The sequence below is a fragment of the Epinephelus fuscoguttatus genome, linkage group LG5, assembly GCF_011397635.1.
Source record: "Epinephelus fuscoguttatus linkage group LG5, E.fuscoguttatus.final_Chr_v1".
Taxonomy (NCBI): domain Eukaryota; kingdom Metazoa; phylum Chordata; class Actinopteri; order Perciformes; family Serranidae; genus Epinephelus; species Epinephelus fuscoguttatus.
The window spans coordinates 26,327,082-26,349,903 of NC_064756.1; the positions used below are offsets into that span (position 1 = coordinate 26,327,082).

Consider the following 22,822-nt stretch of genomic DNA (forward strand, 5'->3'; position numbering starts at 1 on the left):
GACGTGGAGGGGGGGGTCTCAGCATGGTCAGACGAAACAACAGCATTGCAAGCCACGGTTGCTTCATTAACGAAACAAGTGGAACTATTGCAAGACAAATGTGAAGACATGGAAGGTCGAATGAGAAGAGGGAACATCCGTATTGTCGGAGTGCCTGAACATCCCGGGACGAGCTCACCTGTGGAGGTATCCAAACTCCTGAAAGATGTGCTGCAGTTGAACAAAGAAGTGAAAGTGGATCGGTCACACCGCAGCATTGGGTCGCGAAAGCCAGGTGACAGACCCAGAGTCATTATTGCAAAGTTACACTACGACGGGGATTGTGCAGAGATCCTGAGGAGAGCCAGGGATCGGGCTCCGCTCACACACAATGGGAACCGCATCGCCATATTCCCCGACTATACCACCAGTGTCGCCAGGGCCAGAGCGGCATTCTCGGATGTTAGGAAAATGCTCCGAGGAAGACAGGGGATCCGATATGGATTGATTTATCCTGCCAACGTCCGGATCTCATATAATGGGGAAGAAAAGGAGTTCCTGAACGCACCAGAAGCAATGGACTATGTAAAAAAGAAATTCACCGAGGAGATGTAGTTGGACAGTGGAAACACACATCCTGAGTCGGAGAGAGGGGAGGTTGAGTGATAAGTAATATTCTTATATTTAGTTACATTAACGATTATGCTGTTATGGGTTCTTCAAAATTCGTTACAGTTATAATAGTAGCTCTGCTGGAGCCTGTGTAGAGATACATTACACCTGCTCTTGTCTTGTTTTTAAGCATAAGTTATTATTGGCATGTGCATACTATCAGGTGATACATGTTGGTCCGTTTTGTGCATTGCCTATTTCTTATGCTTTCAGGGACTAGGTCCCACAGAGACTTGGACTCTTTCTTGTTCTGAAGTTATGAGGAAGCCCTCTATAACTGTTTATGGTTGCCCTGGGGTTCAGCTTGGGCTTTTTATGTTCATTACACCATATGCCACAGATGTCATCTTAAAGCCCCATAGGCCATGTTTGTTTTTTGTTCATTTATCCTTTACTTCTTCATTTAGTATATCTCATATTATATACATCTAATCTTAGGTTATGGGATTCATAAAAGTATTAAGTTATAATGTGAAGGGTCTTCACAACCCCATGAAGAAGAAAAAGATATTGCGACAGGTACGACAGATTAAATGTGAAATAGCCTATCTACAAGAAACGCATCTGTCAGACTCTGAGCATGAGAAGCTTAGGAAATCTTGGGCTGACAAGGTCTACTACTCCTCTCACCCATCTGGAAGGAAAAAGGGAGTTGCAATTTTAATTCATAGACAAGTAAACTTCACTTTAACGTCAATTCATAAAGATTCAGAGGGGAGATTTGTTTTATTAAATGGTAAAATTGATGGCATAGAGGTCTCGCTTATGAATGTATATGCCCCTAATGAGGATGAGCCAGGATTTATTAGAATGGTGTTCAATACGGTGGTACGACATAGTGTTGGGATATTACTTATGGGGACTTTAATTGTATTGTATCACAATATGTGGATAGAAAACCACTCTCCAACACCCCACTCTCCAGGATGAGCAAAATGCTGAAATACCAAATTTCGGAAATGGGCATGGTAGACGTATGGAGGAGTAAATATCCAAATAGCAGGGATTTTACTTTCTATTCTCATAGGCATGCTTCTTATTCCAGGATAGATTATTTTTTTACTTCCAAGGCAGAAATATACAGAATAACGGATATAAAAATTTTACCAATGACATTTTCAGATCATTCGCCTATCGAGGTATTATGGGATATAGGGAATAGGTCAACTTCTAAACAGTGGCGATTGAATGCTTCTCTCTTAGATGACAAAGAATTTGTTTCTTTATTACAGCGGAATTGAAATTTTATTTAGAGACAAATGATACCTTAGATATTTCACCGCTCATATTGTGGGATTGTGCAAAGGCTTATCTCAGAGGAAGAATCATTGCCTATACAGCAAATAGAAAGAAAGAAAGGGAAGCAAGACAAATAGAATTGGAACAAGCTATTCAGAATTTGGAATCACAACATAAACAAACCCAAAACCCTACAATACTAAACAAATTAAAAGACGTTAGAAGAGAATATAATAGCCTAATCAATGATAAGATTGAATATAATATGAGATTTCTTAGACAGAAATATTATGAGTATGGGGACAGGGCAAGTCGACTTTTGGCAATTAGGTTAAGAAAACAGCGAGCCTCAAATACTATATTGAAAATAATACCTGAGAATTCCTCGAGTACTAACTAAACCTGATGAAATTGCAGAGGCTTTTGCAGAATTTTATAAATCTCTTTACAAAAATTCAGATACCTGTGTAAATGATACAGTCATATCTGCCTTTTTGAGAAATATAAAATTGACTGAACTAACAGATTCAATGAGAAAGGAATTGGATGAACCAATTAGGCAGCAGGAGATAATGGAAGCAATTAAAATGTTGAAGAATAATAAAAGTCCCGGCCCTGATGGCTACATCAATGAATTCTATAAAAAACTAAATGAAATTATATCACCACTCCTTTTAAGAGCTTATCATCACGCATTAGAATCTGGGGAGATGGCACCATCATGGAGAGAAGCGACCATAGTGGTATTGCATAAGGAAGGTAAAGACCCAGTAAAATGTCAGTCTTATCGTCCAGTGTCCCTACTGAACAGTGACCTTCGTATACTTACCACCATACTTTCTAAAAGAGTAAATAAAATCATTAATCACGTAATCCACCCAGATCAAACCGGTTTTATAGCAGGGAGGTTCTATGGGGACAACCTCCGAAGGGCAGTAAATATAATGAGTCATGTAAACCTTAATAGGGAGAAAGCTATGTTATTATCACTGGATGCATATAAAGCATTTGATCGTGTCTCTTGGCAATACTTATTTCAGACATTGGAACGGTTTAAATTTGGTCCTGAGTTCATAAAGTGGGTTCGAACATTATATTCAACTCCACTCGCCGCCATTAAAGTCAATGGATTTAGATCACAAAATTTCGCATTGGAACGAGGGTGTCGACAAGGATGTTCGTTATCTCCATTATTGTTCGCGTTAAGTATCGAACCACTGGCTCAGCTCATTAGGGACGACTTATTAGTTAAAGGCATTAAAATCAATAAGGAAGAACATAAATTGTCACTATATGCTGATGACGTGTTGCTCTTTTGGCAGAACCAGAAACAACAATTCCACACCTTAAAAAATTGATCTCGCATTATGGCTTCATCTCAGGATATAAAGTTAATATTGAAAAAACCGAAGCTATCGACCTTAATGGTCAAATACCAGATCATATTAAAAATAAAAGCGGGTTTAAATGGAATAAAAGTATGGTGTATTTAGGCATCACTCTACCCCATTCCCTAGAACTATTATATGAGGCAAATTACCCCAAAATTATTAAAAGTATAAGCGAGGACCTGGAACGATGGACAACATTACCACTGACTATGCTTGGTCGCATCGAATCAGTACGTATGAACGTCTTACCTAGACTACTTTACCTGTTCCAAATGCTGCCTGTAGAGGTCCCAAAATTAGCGTTTGATAGATTAAATAAATTAATATCAAAATTCATATGGCAGGGGAAACGTCCTAGAATCCGATTTAAAATTATACAATTATCTAAATCCAGGGGGGGACTGGGACTCCCAAATTTACAATATTATTACTGGGCTGCCCAAGTGAGACCAGTGATCTCTTGGTTGGAGGATCAGGTACATACCAGGTGGATTAATATCGAAAAGAGCTTATGCTCAGTACCAATAAAGACTGTTCTCTTTTTAGATCTACCCTTGAAGAGTATCCAGATGGGTGTGTGGACAAAAATGACATTAAAAATTTGGAAAACTATACAAGTATTCTTTAATTTACCAAAGAAACTATCTACCGTATCTGAGTTAGGATATCTGGGGGACTTTATACCATCTCAAAGCGATATGGGTTTCAAAAACTGGTATCAATTACAAGAGAACTGCAGCTCATAGTTATTGACCATCACCGATAGCTTCACTGCATCTTTGAACCAAATATATATTTAAATTAAATCTGTAGTCTTAAATATGCATATTACAGTTGTTGAGTACATCAAAATTATCACTTAAAAAGAAAATTATTCGTTCCTGCAAATTATATGGCAGAATACAAACTTGTTTTTATTTTTGCAATGCTAAACAAAAATTTTCCTACTCTTTTAAGCACATTATACAGCACAGTCTAACATCCGCTTATCCTTCGCTCCCCCCTCTTACTCACCTCCCTGTGCACCTTAGTGGCTCAGGCATGGTGGTGTAGTTATGCTTCACTGTGTGCATGTAGTAGTGTATGGAGAAAACACCACCAATAACATAGTCACCACCCACTGAAAAGACAGGTAGACGAGTTGTACCCTGGAGCTTACATTTCAAAGATGAAGCCTCAGTTTTGACTTTAGTACCAGTGTTATCCTCTGTAAACCCAGCCCTTTGTTTGATTTCATCCCCAGAACCATTTAAAGCAAGAGCTGAGCTCAGCTCATGCAAACGCAGAGACAGGATCAGGCCAATCACAAGAAGTGAGATCTCCATCTCTTGACTGTCTGCATGTGGGGATACTGTATGTGTTTATACCGGTTTATATAGATTTTCAGACAAAAGCTTCCCTCCTCCTAATGTGTGTCAGCTTATTGTACACCAGAAAGAGGATGCTCTTACCTGTTGGTCACAAGGTTTACTTGGTATATTTGAAAACAACATCTATAATCTGATTTAGCTGCAAATAATCAGAGGTTATCATCTGAAAGGTTAGATTTAGTACTCCAAACTTTGGAGGAAGCACCACATTTTTTGTATGTATCTGAATTTCAGTTCTAAGTACAGTAACATACTCTGATATGGGATACACAAATTTATAACAAAGTCATTTGGTTAAGAATAACAATAAACCCTAATCTAAAGCCACCAAGCAGAACTGCCTCTGACAAACTAAGGTATCCTGAAATGGTCAATATATCCACTGAATATTTTGTGGTTATAGTGACCCAACTTTTATTTTCTTCTTTCTGTTGTCTTCGATTTCATGTCAGTAAAATGTATTTTGTTTGCATTGATTTTGGTTTTGGGTAAGGGATTAACTGAGCAACAAAAAGATTGATGAAGTTAACTGTCTTTCATTCATGCTTTTGAGCATATTTGCTATCTGTCGAATTCACCGATGCAAAGTGCCACCCAGGTAAATACAGATACCCACTTAATGGCTTACTCTGCTACCACCTAGTGGACATTTTAGTCAAACTCAGAAAATATATGACAGCACGTTGAATCAATCAGAGATTATACACAGCTCTGTGGTTAGTTTAAATGGATGTGACTGATATAATGTGTAAAACTCTTCATAACAATATTCTAAAATCAACAAAGCATATGGTCACATAAATCATAACAGAATCAAATGATTTAAAAGGAAATGGAAAATGAAGGCACATTTACACATTTCACAAACTACGTTAGTTCTATGAGCACAGAGAAGTCATGTGTGGACCCTGGGGATAGACCTGAAAAAGACCTATGTTTATGTTGGACTGAATATTTATTTGTGCTTTTCTTTTTATACTATAGTGATTTTGCCAAGTATATAAAATTAATAAAGTATATAAATTAAAAATTAAAATTAATTAAATAAAATTAAAATTAAATTAAAAATATTTTGCATTATGGCCTTTTTAAACTAACTGTAATAAAATACAATTTCAATTCCACTTACTGGTATCTGTGTTGATTTGACTATTATATATTTTATTTTCTCCCAGCAGCTCAAGTCCTTGCCTATTTGCTTATTTTGATTAATTAAAAAAATTCAATAAAAATTTGGTTTATTTTGAAATCACATCTCTCTCCTTGTTTCAGTAATGAGTCTGTGTGGCCTATCCTCAATTTTCAACACGATTTAAGGTTCCTGAGAAAGTGTTTCCTGGGGTGTAATTCCCCAGATGGCATTGTCGGTCCTGTCCCCACTCTCCCCCGTATCTCACTACCTTACAGTCATTTGGCCAAACATTCCTGTCAAAGTGACCAGCAACAGTTTCCATCTGTCTTTTTCCAGGTGAAACTATTGGCGAAAAAACAGTTTTACAGGAAGAATAGCAAACTTAAAAATAAGTCTCCTCAATGAAAACTCCTGTTTGGGGCATGAGGAAGTGCATGCTTTGGGCATAATTAATGAAAAAACATTGAGATAACAATGCTGAATATCTAATTAGGTACATGCTACAATTCAAATTCTAAAATGTTTCATCCAGACTTGATTTGACCCTCTGGTCAGTGATGAGCCCCATGGTCTTCATATTGCCCAATCCTTTTAGGCTAGGTTACATTTAAAACTGGACAATTTAGGGAAACCTGCAAAGACTACATGAAGAAGTGTTTCACTGCTGGAGAGATGGCCTTTTCATAAACCTGAGCTGTCTATGCAGTAATAGGCTGCCTTCTACTGTTGCACATAACCAGAGAAAACAGAAGTTAAAGGCTGTGGCATTTGCTTTTGCTCAAGAGCTGGGAAACCTACAACTACCAGAATGCACTGCACAGCACCAGACCAATAAACACTCCCGCTGATGGATGACATAATGCAAGCTGCCCATCTGAAAACAGTATGGTGGCAGCTGGTAACAATCTTGTATTACAGTTCAACAGTACGCTAAAAAGTTTCTGAAAACATCTTAGTGAAGAAATAGGCAACACAGTAACAGAATCTATTTACATTTCATCATCACATTGGTTTGTTCTAAAAAGGCCTTGTTGGAATTAGCCAACGCACTGCATTGTTCATCGACCTTCTTTTACTAATTCTATATACAGTGGAACTGTACTGAACTGTACTGAGCTGTACTGTTATTCATATTGCAGTTTTAAAAACTTTATATTTAGACTTTTAGAGTTTCACAGTTATGTTTTCCCCTTGATGTGTATTTGAGGTTAAGAGAAAAACTCAAGATGAGCTCCAGTAACAAAATAATTAGGAACTCAAAAATAAAAGTGATGAACATTAATTTACTCTTGACATTTTGAGTCTATGGAGCTAATTTGGTATGTGTATGCCTTGCCCCTACATGACTGTCTGTGCCCGATGGGTGGTGCGAAACTATGATGAAAACCACCAAGGAGTTGACATATCCCTGTGTGTAAAAACTATAAACTATAAAACTAAGTAACTGTGTTTGAATTGTTTCAGGGGTATAGGGAGTACAGCAGTTATGGGGGAATTTCTGGACACAGTTTTGTTCCTGTATGTTGACCTGATCTTGATTTTGTTCCCTTCCTTCTTTTTCTTTTCAGAGGCTTCCTCTCCTTTCCCATCCTGTAAATTGCGGAGGCAGTTTTATTTTAATGGGGTGCACAAGCCAGGTGATGTGATTCTAGGTGGGCTGTTTGAGGTCCACTACACATCGGTCTTCCCTGAAGAGACGTTCACCTCAGAACCACATCAGCTCAGCTGCCAAGGGTAAGTTTCATTCACATGTAGCAGACAACATGCACGGATGATTTTTAGTAGTGTATTACTTTTTATTGATTGATTGAGACATTTTATGTGCCAGCTTTGACACTCCAGGGTTCAGGCATGCCATGACCATGGCCTTTGCTATTGATGAGATCAACAAAAACTCCAACCTGCTGCCTAATGTGACTCTGGGATACAGTCTTTATGACAACTGTGCCACACTTGTAATTGGATTCAGTGCTGCATTATCATTGGCCAGTGGTCGAGAAGAGCAGTTTCTGTCTCAAGAGACCTGTTTGGGAACCCCTCCAGTCCTGGGGATTGTGGGTGATTCCATGTCAACATTTTCTATTGCCACCTCTGATGTGATAGGTTTATTTAGATTGCCCATTGTAAGTATGCCTTCTTCAGTCTTAGCTGTGTTTTTGATGCACTGTATTTTAATGTAGGCTATAATGAATTCTAAAATGATAGGATAGAACATTTGCATAAACCCTTCTTCCAATTGTTATTTTTTGAAAATGGTTAAATCATTTGAATGTTTGTAATGATTTGCATGAGAAGTAAAACCTCTGTGCATACTGTATGTTTCAGGTGAGTTACTTTGCCACATGCTCCTGCCTAAGTGATAGGGGAAGGTTTCCATCGTTCTTTAGAACAATCCCAAGTGATGCTTTCCAGGTGAAACTCTGAAGAAACAAAATATTTTACACAGAAAGAAATACTTTGCCTGTAAAGTAGCTTTCTGTATTTTCTTTGTGAACAATTGATGAAACTACATGCATTTAGGAGAAGGAGTTTTGTGGAATGGTTTAATTGTACTGTGAGATATGAATATGTTGGTTTCAAGTGAAAAATTATTCTAAACTATCCACTGATCCCTCTGCTCTCTATTAAATCAGGTGCGTGCCATGATTCAGATTCTGAAACACTTTGGCTGGACTTGGGCAGGTCTGCTGGTCAGTGATGATGATTATGGACTCCATGTTGCCCGATCCTTCCAATCAGACCTGGCTCAGTCTGGTGGAGGTTGTCTAGCCTACTCAGAGATTTTACCCTGGGGTGACAACCCAGCTGAACTAAAAAGGATTGTGGAAGTGATGAAGACATCCACAGCTCGTGTGGTCATTGTGTTTGCACATCGGATCCACATGATTCAACTTATGGAAGAGGTATCTATCTGTGTCATGTTTTTGTAATATTTACATATTTTGTTCTATGTTTTGTGATTCAGTCCTACAAAGTGTATATATATATATATATATATATATATACATAGATACATACATACATACATACATATATATATATATAAAATTATACACTTTACAGGTGGTGAGGCAGAATGTGACAGGCCTTCAGTGGATGGCCAGTGAAGCCTGGACTGCAACTACTGTTCTCCAGACTCCCCGTCTCATGCCGTACCTGGGTGGCACTCTGGGCATTGCCATCCGCAGAGGAGAAATACCAGGGCTCAGGGATTTTCTGTTAAGAATACGTCCTGACCTACATGACAGTAATAATTTTGGCCGTAGCATGGTAAAGTTGTAGCCTTAAAATCACATCTGTAATCAGAGTAATTAATATTGTTATTTCTGTTAAGACTTTGTTTTAAACACATTTCAGGTGAGGCAGTTTTGGGAGCAGACGTTCCAGTGCAGATTTGCTCCCCCTCCAGCAGGTTGGATGGAGGCTGGGGAAGAACCGTGCACTGGTGATGAAGACCTAGAGAGTGTGGAGACTGAGTTTCTGGATGTTTCTAATCTCAGGCCTGAGTACAATATTTACAAGGCTGTGTATGCTCTGGCATATGCCCTTGATGACATGCTGCGGTGTGAGCCAGGGAGAGGGCCTTTCAGCAGGCACAGCTGTGCCACTCTGCAAACATTGGAGCCGTGGCAGGTGTGATATCAGTTTACACTCCACCTGTTTAGTTTTTGATGGCAGTAGTTGGTGGATTTGAGTCCCTGATTGTCTTGAGGTTAAAATCAAGTCAAAGTAAAATTCCCATTTCTTGTGACAAATTTAATTACTTTACTTACTTTAAAGAAATTTGGAAAGTTTACATTTACATGTTTGAAGTGCAGAACATCTGAACACTAGTATGACTCAACCTTCAATCTATCACATATATAGAAAAACAGATAACTGGTTGCTCTGTGTTGTAGAGTGTAGATTAAAAAATGTATCGGGTGCTCTTGGAAAAAAAGGAGGGAAATCCAAAATACTGCAAACAGGAAAAGAATCCAGGCACTCCAAAACAAAAATGAGAATGAGGAAGGAAAGATTAGATTAAAAAGCCTTTATTATAATGGCCAACTCATTAAAAAGCCGACATGTTTCGGTCACTGTTGGTCTTCATCAGGGCTGGAGAAAAAAAAAAGCCCTGATGAAGACCAGCAGTGATCAAAACATGTCGGCTTTTTAATGAGTTGGCCATTATAATAAAGGCTTTTTAATCTAATCTTTCCTTCCTCGTTCTCATTTTTGTTTTGGAGTGCCTGGATTCTTTTCCTGTTTGCTATCACATATATAATTGTTGTTTATTCATTGTTTGTTTGTTTGTTTGTTTTTAAATTGCGTCCCCTTGTCACAGTATGTATCTGTATTTTACCCCTTTGTAGCTTAAGTATTACTTGGAAAAGGTCAACTTCACCACACCATTTGGTGATCAAGTGTCATTTGATGAGAATGGTGATGCCTTACCAATATATGACATCATGAACTGGCTGTGGCTCCCTGATGGACGAACTAAAGTTCAGAGTGTGGGGGTTGTTAAGAAGTTGGCCTCCAAAGGTGAAGAACTCACACTTGATGAAGACAAAATCTTCTGGAACTTTGAATCCAAACAGGTTACTATTTTTTGCCTTTTTACTGTGACACATAAAAACAGAAACAAACAATGCAGCATAACTATGACTTAACGTTTACAACCCCTACAGCCACCCCAGTCAGTGTGCAGTGAGAGCTGTCCTCCAGGTACCCGCATGGCTAGAAAAAAGGGGCAGCCTGTGTGTTGCTTCGACTGTGTCCCTTGTTCTGAGGGAAAGATCAGCAATGAAACAGGTTGGTATCATTATATTATAAAATGTAATGTATATAATACTATAAAACTACCCCTATCTCAAGCTTTTCTGAAGTGAGTAACTCGTCTTTGTTATGATCCATCTTGCCAAGCTTGGCAAGGAAGTTTCATACCTGCCTAGTGCATAGCACACACACACCTATCAACCCCTACAAATCACCAGTAAAGGAGAAGTGGGTGAGGGCCTCACCTTAGAGAAAGTGGTCTTAGCCAGTGGCACACAGCACTGTCTCCATTCATGAACACAATAATTGGTGTGATGATGTCAAAAAAGCGTGCATCACCTGCTATGGCCGTTTTGGTTAACATATTTAATGCCCATTGTGGCCACCAAATCTCAGTGCATATATCTACTCTCTAGGCATGGTGTCTATTTCCCCCTACAATCTCCATACAGGAGAAAATAGGAAATTAAGACATGATAATGTCAGAAGACAAACATTATCTGACACATAGCATCCTTGATTGCATGTTCTCCCTGTGTCAGCAAGGGTTTTGTCTAGGTACTCTGGCTTCCTCCCACAGTCCAAAGACATGCAGGCTAGGTCAATTAGTGACTTTCAACTGGCCGTAGGATGAATATGAGCATGAATGGGTGTCTGTCTCTATGTGTTAGTCCTGTGATAGTCTGGCGATCTGTCCAGGGTGTACCCCGCCTCTCGCCCAGTGTCAGCTGGGACAGACCCTGGCCTTCCCTGTTACCCCATACAAAAAATGATGAATTGGAGGAAAGTATTAAAGGGTGAAGCCTGTGTGAGATAAAACCTTTGTGTGTGTATTCCAATTTACATTCTACACAGGCTAATGATAGATGTGTAGTGACAGGGACACAAATGTGTAAAATCAGTCATGCTACGTTGCAAAAGAAGGTAACAACTGTAAAATATTGCAGAAACAAAGAGAATCTCTTCTTGTTCTTCTCTTCTTAGACTCCATGGAGTGCACCAGTTGTCCAGAGGATTTCTGGTCCAGCCCACAGGGTGACCACTGTGTTCCTAAGGAAACACAGTTCCTCTCCTATCATGAGCCTCTGGGTATCTGCCTGACAACCGCCTCGTTGCTGGGCACATTTGTCTGTGCTGTTGTCCTGGCCATCTTCATCTATCATCGCAGTACACCTATAGTACGTGCCAACAATTCAGAACTAAGTTTCCTGCTCTTGGTGTCACTTAAATTATGTTTCCTTTGCTCACTGCTGTTTATTGGCCGTCCCAGGCTTTGGACATGCCAACTGAGACATGCAGGATTTGGGATCAGCTTTGTGCTTTCTGTTTCTTGTATTTTGGTAAAAACTGTGGTGGTTCTGGCTGTGTTCAAGGCCTCCAAGCCAGGAGGTGGAGCCAGCCTGAAATGGTTTGGTCCTTTGCAGCAGAGAGGAACAGTTCTGGTTCTTACATCTCTTCAGGCCGCAATCTGCACTGCTTGGCTTGTCTCTTCCTCACCAGCTCCTCATAAAAACACTCAATACCACAATGACAAGATAGTTTATGAGTGTGTAGTTGGGTCCACAATTGGTTTTGCAGTGTTACTGGGCTATATTGGCTTACTGGCTACCCTCAGCTTCCTGTTAGCCTTTTTGGCAAGGAATCTTCCAGATAACTTTAATGAGGCCAAGCTCATTACTTTCAGCATGCTGATCTTCTGTGCAGTGTGGGTGGCCTTTGTCCCTGCTTATATCAACACCCCGGGCAAATATGCAGATGCAGTTGAGGTATTTGCCATCCTGGCCTCCAGTTTTGGCCTGCTGGTTGCTCTGTTTGGACCCAAATGTTACATAATCCTGGTGAGACCAGAGAGGAACACAAAGAAAGCAATCATGGGTCGAGGAACCCCCAAGACATAATGATGAATTGTGATGCTGTCTGTATTTTACAGTCCTTTACAAGCCTAAAACAATAGCTTTCTTTTGACCTTTAAAGTTTCTTTATATGAATAAAAAATCAAAACAAAATGGAAATAAATAAAGCTATAAATAAATAACTGAATCCACCAATTCTGCCTTTCTTTATCGTAACTGTTTCCTGGTATTTGAGAGAAGTACAAAATATCTGTCAATGTCTAGCTGTGAGGTAGTTGTATTACTTTCTGTTGACTCAAAACATCACATACTTTTATTGCAAATGACAGAGGCTTGGCATCACTATCTCACTCACCCTTTTATTGGGTGTGAATTCTGGATGCATTCAGAAACTAGGATTTTCTTTCTAAACTTTCATTATTATTATTCTGTACTGCTTTACATTTTCCTTTTTTTTTTCTTTTTTTTTCAACTTAACTCCCTCTATATTTTTCAACCTAGAGTCCTCATTCAAACATCAAAATGTTGATTTCAATTAGAACATTATTGCTGTTGCATTTATCATACCATTCAAGCTTTCAGAAATATTCAGCATTTTTCAGGATTTTTTTTCCTATTCTAATTAATAGAGGGGATTTCCAAATTACACACAAATTTGCATTTTTTCCACTATCCACACACTCATACATGTACAAAGAAACTCTATTCAGTTATTAAACTGTTCCACATCTTTTATACATTCGGGGTGTTATTCAACTGTCAAATCCCATTAAAACATTTTAAATATTCAACCCTCTTTGAAGCTTAGTAAAAACAACCTCAGATTTTTGTTTGATTCATTGTATTTTGTACAGTGTGTATGTGACAGACTTTGAAGTTTTAAAATCTTGTGAAAAAAGAAATGTTAAACTTGCTCTTGTTCCCACAATTTTCAGTATTCATACATCATTTCGGTCAAGATGTTGAAAATTTTTGCTGGTCACAAATGTGTAATTATGGACTCAAACACACCTACACTTGGCACTGTGAATCTGAAAGTGACAGTCATGTGCACTACCTTATATTGTGTGGGGTCCACATATATTCAGGTATGCATACCTTGATTGACCTTGTGCAAATCTCAGGGGGTGAATGCGTGCTTGTGATTTGTGGAAAGCATTACCTATAGTGTCACCTAGTTTTAGATAAAACTACAATATACTGTACACTAGAAAATGAAGGTTACAATATTGTAACCCTAGTTCTGTTAGCACGGGCAAAGCCCTCGACTGGACTCTGTGGGTAATATTAGTCCTCCAATCATGAGCATGCAGTCACACACTGAAGAAAGCATAAAAGTAGCCCGCCAATCAGGATGTGCTTACCTAACAACATGCAGATCCCACAGTATATATGGAAGTGGATTTCCTGCACCAGACATCCTACATCCTCTTCAATGAGTGGCGTAGGAGCAACAGGGCCCATAGGTACAGGGCTCCACCTGTGCTAATGCAACTAATGTCACAATATCATAAACTTTGTTCTATCTCACACAGTCTCAGCCCTCTACAGGACTTTTTGGGTACAGTGGGAGCCTGATGAATAACATAATCCCAGCCACACTGATCCTGACCAGCTAAACATTCTCCTGTCCAGTTTGTTTTTATAGATCATAACTTTTGCATGGGAAGTAGCGTACGCCTCCTACAGGCCTTGTTATGTGCATACACAATTGTTATAAATGAGACTCCTGGTCCGTTTGTCTGGAAAGAAAGAGACCAGTGGCCAGTGGCCTAGCACCTGCTAATAATTAGATTACACTACAATCAAATCTTTTGGGGTACTGACATTTTTTAGGTTACCAGATAAATCCCAGTTCTCTGAGGTTTGGATGATGTATCTCTGTAAGGCAAGTGCCCTCTGGCATGACCAATCCCGGAAGCTCCACTACTTCCACATCTGTCAGGTGACAGACCAATCACTTGAATTGCGCAAGCAGGCCAGTCTCTAACAACCCTAAACATGGCAAAAAGTTCAGTGTGGTGAGATACCTGACTCAGAGAACTACGGCTACCCTGGTGAGCAAATGTTCTCTTTGAAACCTCCCTCAGTACTTCACAATGGGAGATATGACCCAATCCTAAATTGCATATTTCTGAAGCCAATAATGCATCAAAACTGAGAGGACCAACACCATGAACCCTAGTCATGGACTTATAGCGACATGCTTGTGAAGAACTCACACTGAGGACTAAATGCATTAGGGAAGGTAATGTCACCAGCTGTAAAACCAAATAATTTTATCTGAATGCCAGTCAGTTGGACTTGGAGAGTTTGGCGCATGTCCTTATTAGCATACTGCAGTTCTTGCTAGTGATATGCATAAAGAAAGCAACAATGTTGTGTTTAGGAATGCAGACTTTCATAAAGGGGCCAGCCTTGCCCTTGCGTCTCATGTGATTGACCTGTCCCATGAAAAACGTGGTGGTAGTTGGGCTGCTGTGATCTCTCATGCCAGACCAGACATTGTATAGTAAGGCAACATAAATGCAGCTTTGCCTTCTCTGAAGTTCATTCTTTCATCTTGGGGGTTGTGGGGGGGCTGACACATAGAGACAGAAAACCACTCACACTCACATCCACATCTACGGGCAATTTAGAGTCACCAGTTAACCTAACCTGCATGTCTTTGGACTGTGGAAGGAAGCCAGAGTACCCAGAAAAACCCCCACACTGACACAGGAAGAACATACAAACTCCACAAAGAGGGGCTCCCCCACCCTGGATTTGAACCAGGAACCCCTTTGCTTTGAGGCGAAAGTGCTAACCACTAGCCTTCCACTAGCCACCTTCTCTTAAGTTTACACAAGAAAATAAATCATATTTATAATGCTAGATAAAAATATTTCCCACACAACAATGCACACACTCAACAAAATGTATACTAAAAACGAATGTTATTTTGTCATAAATTTAGAAATGGTACTCATAGTGTGAACATAATTGTTGCCATTGCTGTATTGCTTTGCTCTTGTTCGTCTATTATCTCAACTGTGTTTACAGAGTTTTCCCTTTACTTTGCATATTTGAGGTAAAAACATGATTTATCTGTCACTCTGCTCAGCATAATTCTTTACATTTGACAGACAGAAACTCAAGGTGAGCTCCAGCTTCGCCAATAAAAAATGATTTAAGACCTCAAACATATGAGTAATTAATAGAAAATAAATGTAATTATGACATTCCCTGTCTGTCAAGCTAATTTAAGATGTATATGCCCTGCCTCTACATGAGCCCTGATGGGTGGTGTTAAATTATGACGGAAAGCACCAAAGGAGATGACATAGGCTATAAAATTAAGCAACCATGTTTGAAGCTCAGTAACAGGGGTGTAGAGATGAGGGCAGTTATGGGGGCAGTTCTCAACACATTTTTGTTATTATATGTCGACCTGATCTTGATTTTGTCCTCTTCCTCCATTTTCTCAACAAAGGCTTCCTCTCTTTTCTCATCTTGTAAATTAAGGAGACAGTTTTATTTTAATGGGGTGCACAAGCCAGGTGATGTGATTCTAGGTGGGCTGTTTGAGGTCCACTATACCTCAGTCTTACCTGAGCTGACGTTCACCTCAGAACCACATCAGCTCATCTGCCAAGGGTAAGTTTCACACACAAAGCACACAATGTGCACAATGGATAATTGATAATGTACTTTTTTCATAATATTTTGTGGTTGATAGCAACATTTTTTGTGTTAGCTTTGACCCTCCAGGGTTCAGGCATGCCATGACCATGGCCTTTGCTATTGATGAGATCAACAACAACTCCAACCTGCTGCCTAATGTGACTCTGGGATACAGTCTTTATGACAACTGTGCTACACTTGTAATTGGATTCAATGCTGCGTTATCATTGGCCAGTGGTCGAGAAGAGCAGTTACTGCTCGAGGAGACTTGTTTGGGAACCCCTCCAGTCCTGGGGATTGTGGGTGATTCCATCTCAACATCTTCTATTGCCAGCTCTGATGTGATAGGTTTATTCAAACTGCCCATTGTAAGTTTGCTTTCATCGGTCTTAGCTTTGTTTTTGATGTGCCGTATTTGAATTTAGGCTAGTTCAAATTTTAAAATAACAGCATAGAACATACACATAAAATCTTTCATCCTGTTTCTCCATCCAGCTTTGATTTGTTTTCAAGTTGAGTTTTTATTTTAGATGATTTAAATGTTTTCATTGGTGAGATCATTTGAATGTTTGTACTGATTTGCATGAGAAGTAAAACCTCTGTGCATACTGTATGTTTCAGGTGAGTTACTTTGCCACATGCTCCTGCCTAAGTGATAGGGGAAGGTTTCCATCGTTCTTTAGAACAATCCCAAGTGATGCTTTCCAGGTGAAACTCTGAAGAAACAAAATATTTTACACAGAAAGAAATACTTTGCCTGTAAAGTAGCTTTCTGTATTTTCTTTGTGAACAATTGATGAAACTACATGCATTTAGGAGAAGGAGTTTTGTGGAATGGTTTAATTGTACTGTGAGATATGAATATGTTGGTTTCAAGTGAACAACTATTCTAAACTATCCACTGATCTCTCTGCTCTCTATAAAATCAGGTGCGTGCCATGATTCAGATTCTGAAACACTTTGGCTGGACTTGGGCAGGTCTGCTGGTCAGTGATGATGATTATGGACTCCATGTTGCCCGATCCTTCCAATCAGACCTGGCTCAGTCTGGTGGAGGTTGTCTAGCCTACTCAGAGATTTTACCCTGGGGTGACAACCCAGCTGAACTAAAAAGGATTGTGGAAGTGATGAAGACATCCACAGCTCGTGTGGTCATTGTGTTTGCACATCGGATCCACATGATTCAACTTATGGAAGAGGTGTCTTTCTATCAGTCTGAACAATATATATATATATATATATATATAATTATGCAATGCACAGGTGGTGAGGCAGAATGTGACAGGCCTTCAGTGGATGGCCAGTGAAGCCTGGACTGCATCTCCTGTTCTCCAGACTCCCCGTCTCATGCCGTACCTGGGTGGCACTCTGGGCATTGCCATCCGCAGAGGAGAAATACCAGGGCTCAGGGATTTTCTGTTAAGAATACGTCCTGACCTACATGGCAATAACGATTTTGGCCATAGCATGGTAAAGTTGTAGCCTTAAAATCACATCTGTAATCAGAATAATTAGTATTGTTATTTCTGTTAAGACTTTGTTTTAAACACATTTCAGGTGAGGCAGTTTTGGGAATACACATTCCAGTGTAAATTTGCTCCCCCTCCAGCAGGTTGGATGGAGGCTGGGGAAGAACCATGCACTGGTGATGAAGACCTAGAGAGTGTGGAGACTGAGTTTCTGGATGTTTCTAATCTCAGGCCTGAGTACAATATTTACAAGGCTGTGTATGCCCTGGCGTATGCTCTTGATGACATGCTGCGGTGTGAGCCAGGGAGAGGGCCTTTCAGCAGGCACAGCTGTGCCACTTTGCAAACATTGGAGCCGTGGCAGGTGTGATATCAGTTTACTCTCCACCTGTTTAGTTTTTGAAAAAAAAAAAAAAAAAGCTGTTGCATCCAGAGGTAATACTGAAGTAGATTGTGGAAAAATAGAAAATAAATGACTATGGCTGTGTTTGGTCAATTTGAATCCCCTGACTGTCTTGAGGATAAAATCAAAACAAATTAAAATTTCCCTTATTTTTTGTGACAGATTTAATTACTTTATTGCAACAATGGTTAACGAAATTTAGAAAGGTCACATTTGCATGTTTGAAGTGCAGAACATTTGAAAACTAGTATGATTCAATCCTCAATCTATCACACAGAACATCTGAAAGCATATTCACAGTCAACAATATATATAAATTCTTTGTTGTTCATTTGTTTTGTTTTGTTTTTTATTGCATCCCCTTGTCTCACATTATCTATATTTCATCCCTTTAGCTTGTGTATTACTTGGAAAAGGTCAACTTCACCACACCATTTGGTGATCAAGTGTCATTTGATGAGAATGGTGATGCCTTACCAATATATGATATCATGAACTGGCTGTGGCTCCCTGATGGACGAACTAAAGTTCAGAGTGTGGGGGTTGTTAAGAAGTTGGCCTCCAAAGGTGAAGGACTCACACTTGATGAAGACAAAATCTTCTGGAACTTTGAATCCAAACAGGTTACTATTTAAAAAATATTTTATTTTTTATTTTGCGTTATTAGTTTATGTCACAAAAAAAGAGAAACAAACTGTGCAGAATAACTGTGACTTAACGCTTACAACCCCTACAGCCACCCCAGTCAGTGTGCAGTGAGAGCTGTCCTCCAGGTACCCGCATGGCCAGAAAGAAGGGGCAGCCTGTGTGTTGTTTCGACTGTGTCCCTTGTTCTGAGGGAAAGTTCAGCAATGAAAGAGGTTGGTATATTATAAAATGTAATGTATAATATTAGAAATCTACATGTTATGAAGTGGAAATTGAATCCAATTCAGACATACTCCTCTTCTTGGTGCCTTGGTAATGTAGACCAAAAAAACATATTCCTACTGCACTGCAGAATCACAGTTTACCTCCTGGCATTGGTGGTCCATCTGACATAATGAAGGTTATGATATTGTAACTCTCGTTCTGTTAATTCAGGCAGACCCCTCCACGAGTCTCTATGAGTCTAATCACGAGCACACATTCACAAACTGACAAGCCTAAAAGTAGCCCGCCAATCAGGACATACTTATCCAAATATGTCCAGAACCCACAGTATATAAGGAGGCAGATTCCCACTGTCAAACATCCGACACCATATTTAACCAGCGGCTTAGGAGCCACAGGGTCCAAAGATACAGGGCTCCATCTGGCTAATAGAACTAGGGTTACAATATCAAATGCTCTGTCGCAACATAGCATCGAACGAGCCACACTTAAACCTGGCCAGCTAAGGGAAACTCCCCATAGCCCGCCTACTTCTTTATAACCTAGGCTGCCACAATAGAGAAGTGGTAAGTAAGTAACGAAAGTGGGTGGGGCCTCAGCTTAGCTTTACAGGGGTCAAAAGACAGGCAGTAGACATCCTGACCATAACACTGTCGTACATATATCCTCGACACTCACCCTGTTGAAAAACAACACAGACACTGCCATACCACATGTGGAGCACGCGCAGACCACAGTGGAAGAGTCCCTGGCTGCCTGTAGACTTGGGAAATGCACTCATAAAGCCATCTCGCAAGGCATTTCTTGGACATGATCTTGCCGGCAACACCATCACCAAAGCACGCAAACAGCTGTTCAGTTCGTCTGATGGGAGCCATATTTCAAATGTATGGGAATATGCTTGTTTGGTAGAGACCCAAGCAAAAATCATATCATATAAAATTTTACAGTGAAAAAAGAAGTTATAATATAGACTGTCAATGCATCTGAACTTTACTGTGGTCCAGTGGTTAGCCTTATCACCTCACAGCAAAGGAACCTGGGGTGAGGATTCGAACCCTTCTATACAGAAGTTGCATGTTGTCCCCTTGTCAGCATGGGTGGCAAGGAAGATTCATACCTGCCCAGGGCATAGCAAAGGATAAGTTGGTGAGGGGCTCACCTTATCACATACACATCTACTCCCCAGGCATGATGTCTATTTTCCCCTACAATCCATACAGGTGACTAGACAAAATTAAGTCCATTCATGAACACTGTATGACCATCTGGCATTATGATGTCAGAAGACACAATTCATCTCATCATTCTCCCCCTGTCAGCGTGGGTTTTCTCCGAGTACTCCGGCTCCAAAGACATGAAGGCTAGGTGAACTGGTGACTCGAGATTGGCTGTAGGTTTAAGTGTGAGCATGAATGTCTCTATGTGATAGCCCTATGAAAGTCTGGCGACATGTCCAGGGTGTACCCTGCCTCTCACCCAGTGTTAGCTGAGATAGGCTCGAGCCCCCTGCGACCCCTAACAGGATAAGCGGTCACAGGAATTTTTTTTTTCTTTCATATTGTGCAAAAAAATTGGAGGAAAGTATTACCCATAGAGTCCAGTATAGTGTGGAGCCTGTGTGAGATAAAACCTTCCATCTACACAGGCTAATGATAGATGTGTAGTGACAGGGACCACAACAAATGTATAAAATTGGTCATGCTAAATTGTGACAGAAGGTAACAATTGTAAAATATTGCAGAAACAAAGAGAATCTCTTCTTGTTCTTCTCTTCTTAGACTCCATGGAGTGTACCAGTTGTCCAGAGGACTTCTGGTCCAGTGCCCAGCGAGACCACTGTGTTCCTAAGAAAACAGAGTTCCTGTCCTATCATGAGCCTCTGGGTATCTGCTTGACAGCAGCCTCACTGCTGGGCACATTTATCTGTGCTGTTGTCCTTGTAATCTTCATCTATCATCGCAGTACACCTATGGTACGCGCCAACAATTCAGAACTGAGTTTTCTGCTCTTGGTGTCACTGAAGCTATGTTTCCTGTGTTCACTCCTGTTTATTGGACGTCCCAGGCTGTGGACATGCCAACTGAGACATGCAGCATTTGGGATCAGCTTTGTGCTTTCTGTTTCTTGTATTTTGGTAAAAACTGTGGTGGTTCTGGCTGTGTTCAAGGCCTCCAAGCCAGGAGGTGGGGCCAGCCTGAAATGGTTTGGTCCTTTGCAGCAGAGAGGAACAGTTCTGGTTCTTACATCTATTCAGGGTGCAATCTGTACTGCTTGGCTTGTCTCTTCCTCACCAGCTCCTCATAAAAACACTCAATACCACAATGACAAGATAGTTTATGAGTGTGTAGTTGGGTCCACCGTTGGGTTTGTAGTGTTACTGGGCTATATTGGCTTATTGGCTATCCTCAGCTTCCTGTTAGCATTCCTGGCAAGGAATCTTCCAGATAACTTCAATGAGGCCAAGCTCATTACTTTCAGCATGCTGATCTTCTGTGCAGTGTGGGTGGCCTTTGTCCCTGCTTATATCAACACCCCGGGCAAATATGCAGATGCAGTGGAGGTATTTGCCATCTTGGCCTCAAGTTTTGGCCTGCTGGTTGCTCTGTTTGGACCCAAATGTTACATAATCCTGGTGAGACCAGAGAGGAACACAAAGAAAGCAATCATGGGTCGAGGAACCCCCAAGACATAATGATGAATTGTGATGCTGTCTGTATTTTACAGTCCTTTACAAGCCTAAAACAATAGCTTTCTTTTGACCTTTAAAGTTTCTTTATATGAATAAAAAATCAAAACAAAATGGAAATAAATAAAGCTATAAATAAATAAGTGAGTCCACCAGTTCTGCCTTTCTTTATCGTGTCATGTACTGTTTCCTGGTGTTTGAGAAAAGTACAAAATATCTGTCAATGTCTAGCTGTGAGGTAGTTGTATTACTTTCTGTTGACTCAAAACATCATACTTTTATTCCAAATGACAGAGGCTTGGCATCACTATCTCACTCACCTTTTTAGTGGGTGTGAATTCTAGGAGCATTCACAACCTAGGATCTTCTTAAAAACCTTTATTATTATTATTATTATTATTATTATTATTATTATTGCTGCTTTACTTTTTCCTTTTTTCCAACTTAAATCCTTCCATATTTTTCAACAGAGTCTTCATTCAAAATGTTAATCTCAATTAGAACATTATTGCTAATACTTTTATCATATTTTTCAAGCTTTCATAAATATTCAGTGTTTTTCAGGATCATTTTCCTTTTCAATTTTATGGAGGGAACATTTAAATTTGACACAATTTCATGTATTTTTCACTACTATTCACTCACTCCTCCAATCACAAGCAAGCATTTGCACACTGAGAAAAGCATTAAGGTAGCCCACCAATCAGGATGTGCTTACCCAACTATGTGCAGACCCCACAGTATATATAGCAACAGGGCCCCTAATTAGAGGGCTCTACCTGTGCTAATAGAAGTAGGGTTACAATATCGGAACCCTTGTCCTATCTCACACAGTGTCCACTCTCTACTGGATTTTCTGGGTATAGTGGGAGCTCGATGAACAAACGCCCTGTTACAACATAACATCGACCCAGCCACACAGATCCTGACCGGCTAAAGACTAGTTGTTTTAGTAGTAAGTACAAATAGGGGACCCCAGCCAACCCAAGTGGTAAGTAGTGGCTGGAGCTTTGGCCTAACCTTGCAAGACTTTAAAGTAAGGCAAAAGACACCCTGCACTCCACATTTACCAGGTCATTAAAGTGCATGGAAACATGATGGTATTGTGCCCAGAAGGGAGTCAGGTGCAAGTTCCAGTGAACACAGACCCTGAAAAGGAGCCTAACATGTCCAAGAAGTAGAATCGTACACGTGGATAGGGCATAGACCATGATGTTGCCATATATATTTTGCACTAAATATGCTCTCTTTAATCCATCGCTCATTTTTATCCACTGCTCATTATTATTATTATTATTATTATTATTATTATTATGATTATTAATTGC

At 39.9% G+C, this 22,822-nt stretch overlaps 2 protein-coding genes across 2 annotated transcripts; both read left to right on the plus strand.

The window, feature by feature from the left end:
* The first annotated feature begins 662 nt into the window (after window positions 1-662).
* On the plus strand, window positions 663-12,456 carry LOC125888288 (extracellular calcium-sensing receptor-like). The gene is made up of 10 exons (XM_049575555.1): window positions 663-702; window positions 7,373-7,517; window positions 7,612-7,906; window positions 8,109-8,195; window positions 8,417-8,686; window positions 8,847-9,053; window positions 9,141-9,416; window positions 10,139-10,366; window positions 10,457-10,580; window positions 11,529-12,456. The coding sequence occupies exons 1-10, from the start codon at window positions 690-692 to the stop codon at window positions 12,440-12,442; spliced, it is 2,559 nt and encodes an 852-aa protein (XP_049431512.1). The 5' UTR covers window positions 663-689; the 3' UTR covers window positions 12,443-12,456.
* A 3,690-nt stretch (window positions 12,457-16,146) lies between these two features.
* Window positions 16,147-21,500, plus strand: LOC125888290 (extracellular calcium-sensing receptor-like). Its single transcript, XM_049575557.1, has 8 exons — window positions 16,147-16,428; window positions 16,682-16,768; window positions 16,990-17,259; window positions 17,324-17,530; window positions 17,618-17,893; window positions 18,328-18,555; window positions 18,669-18,792; window positions 20,587-21,500. The coding sequence occupies exons 1-8, from the start codon at window positions 16,162-16,164 to the stop codon at window positions 21,498-21,500; spliced, it is 2,373 nt and encodes a 790-aa protein (XP_049431514.1). The 5' UTR covers window positions 16,147-16,161.
* The last annotated feature ends 1,322 nt before the right edge of the window (window positions 21,501-22,822 follow it).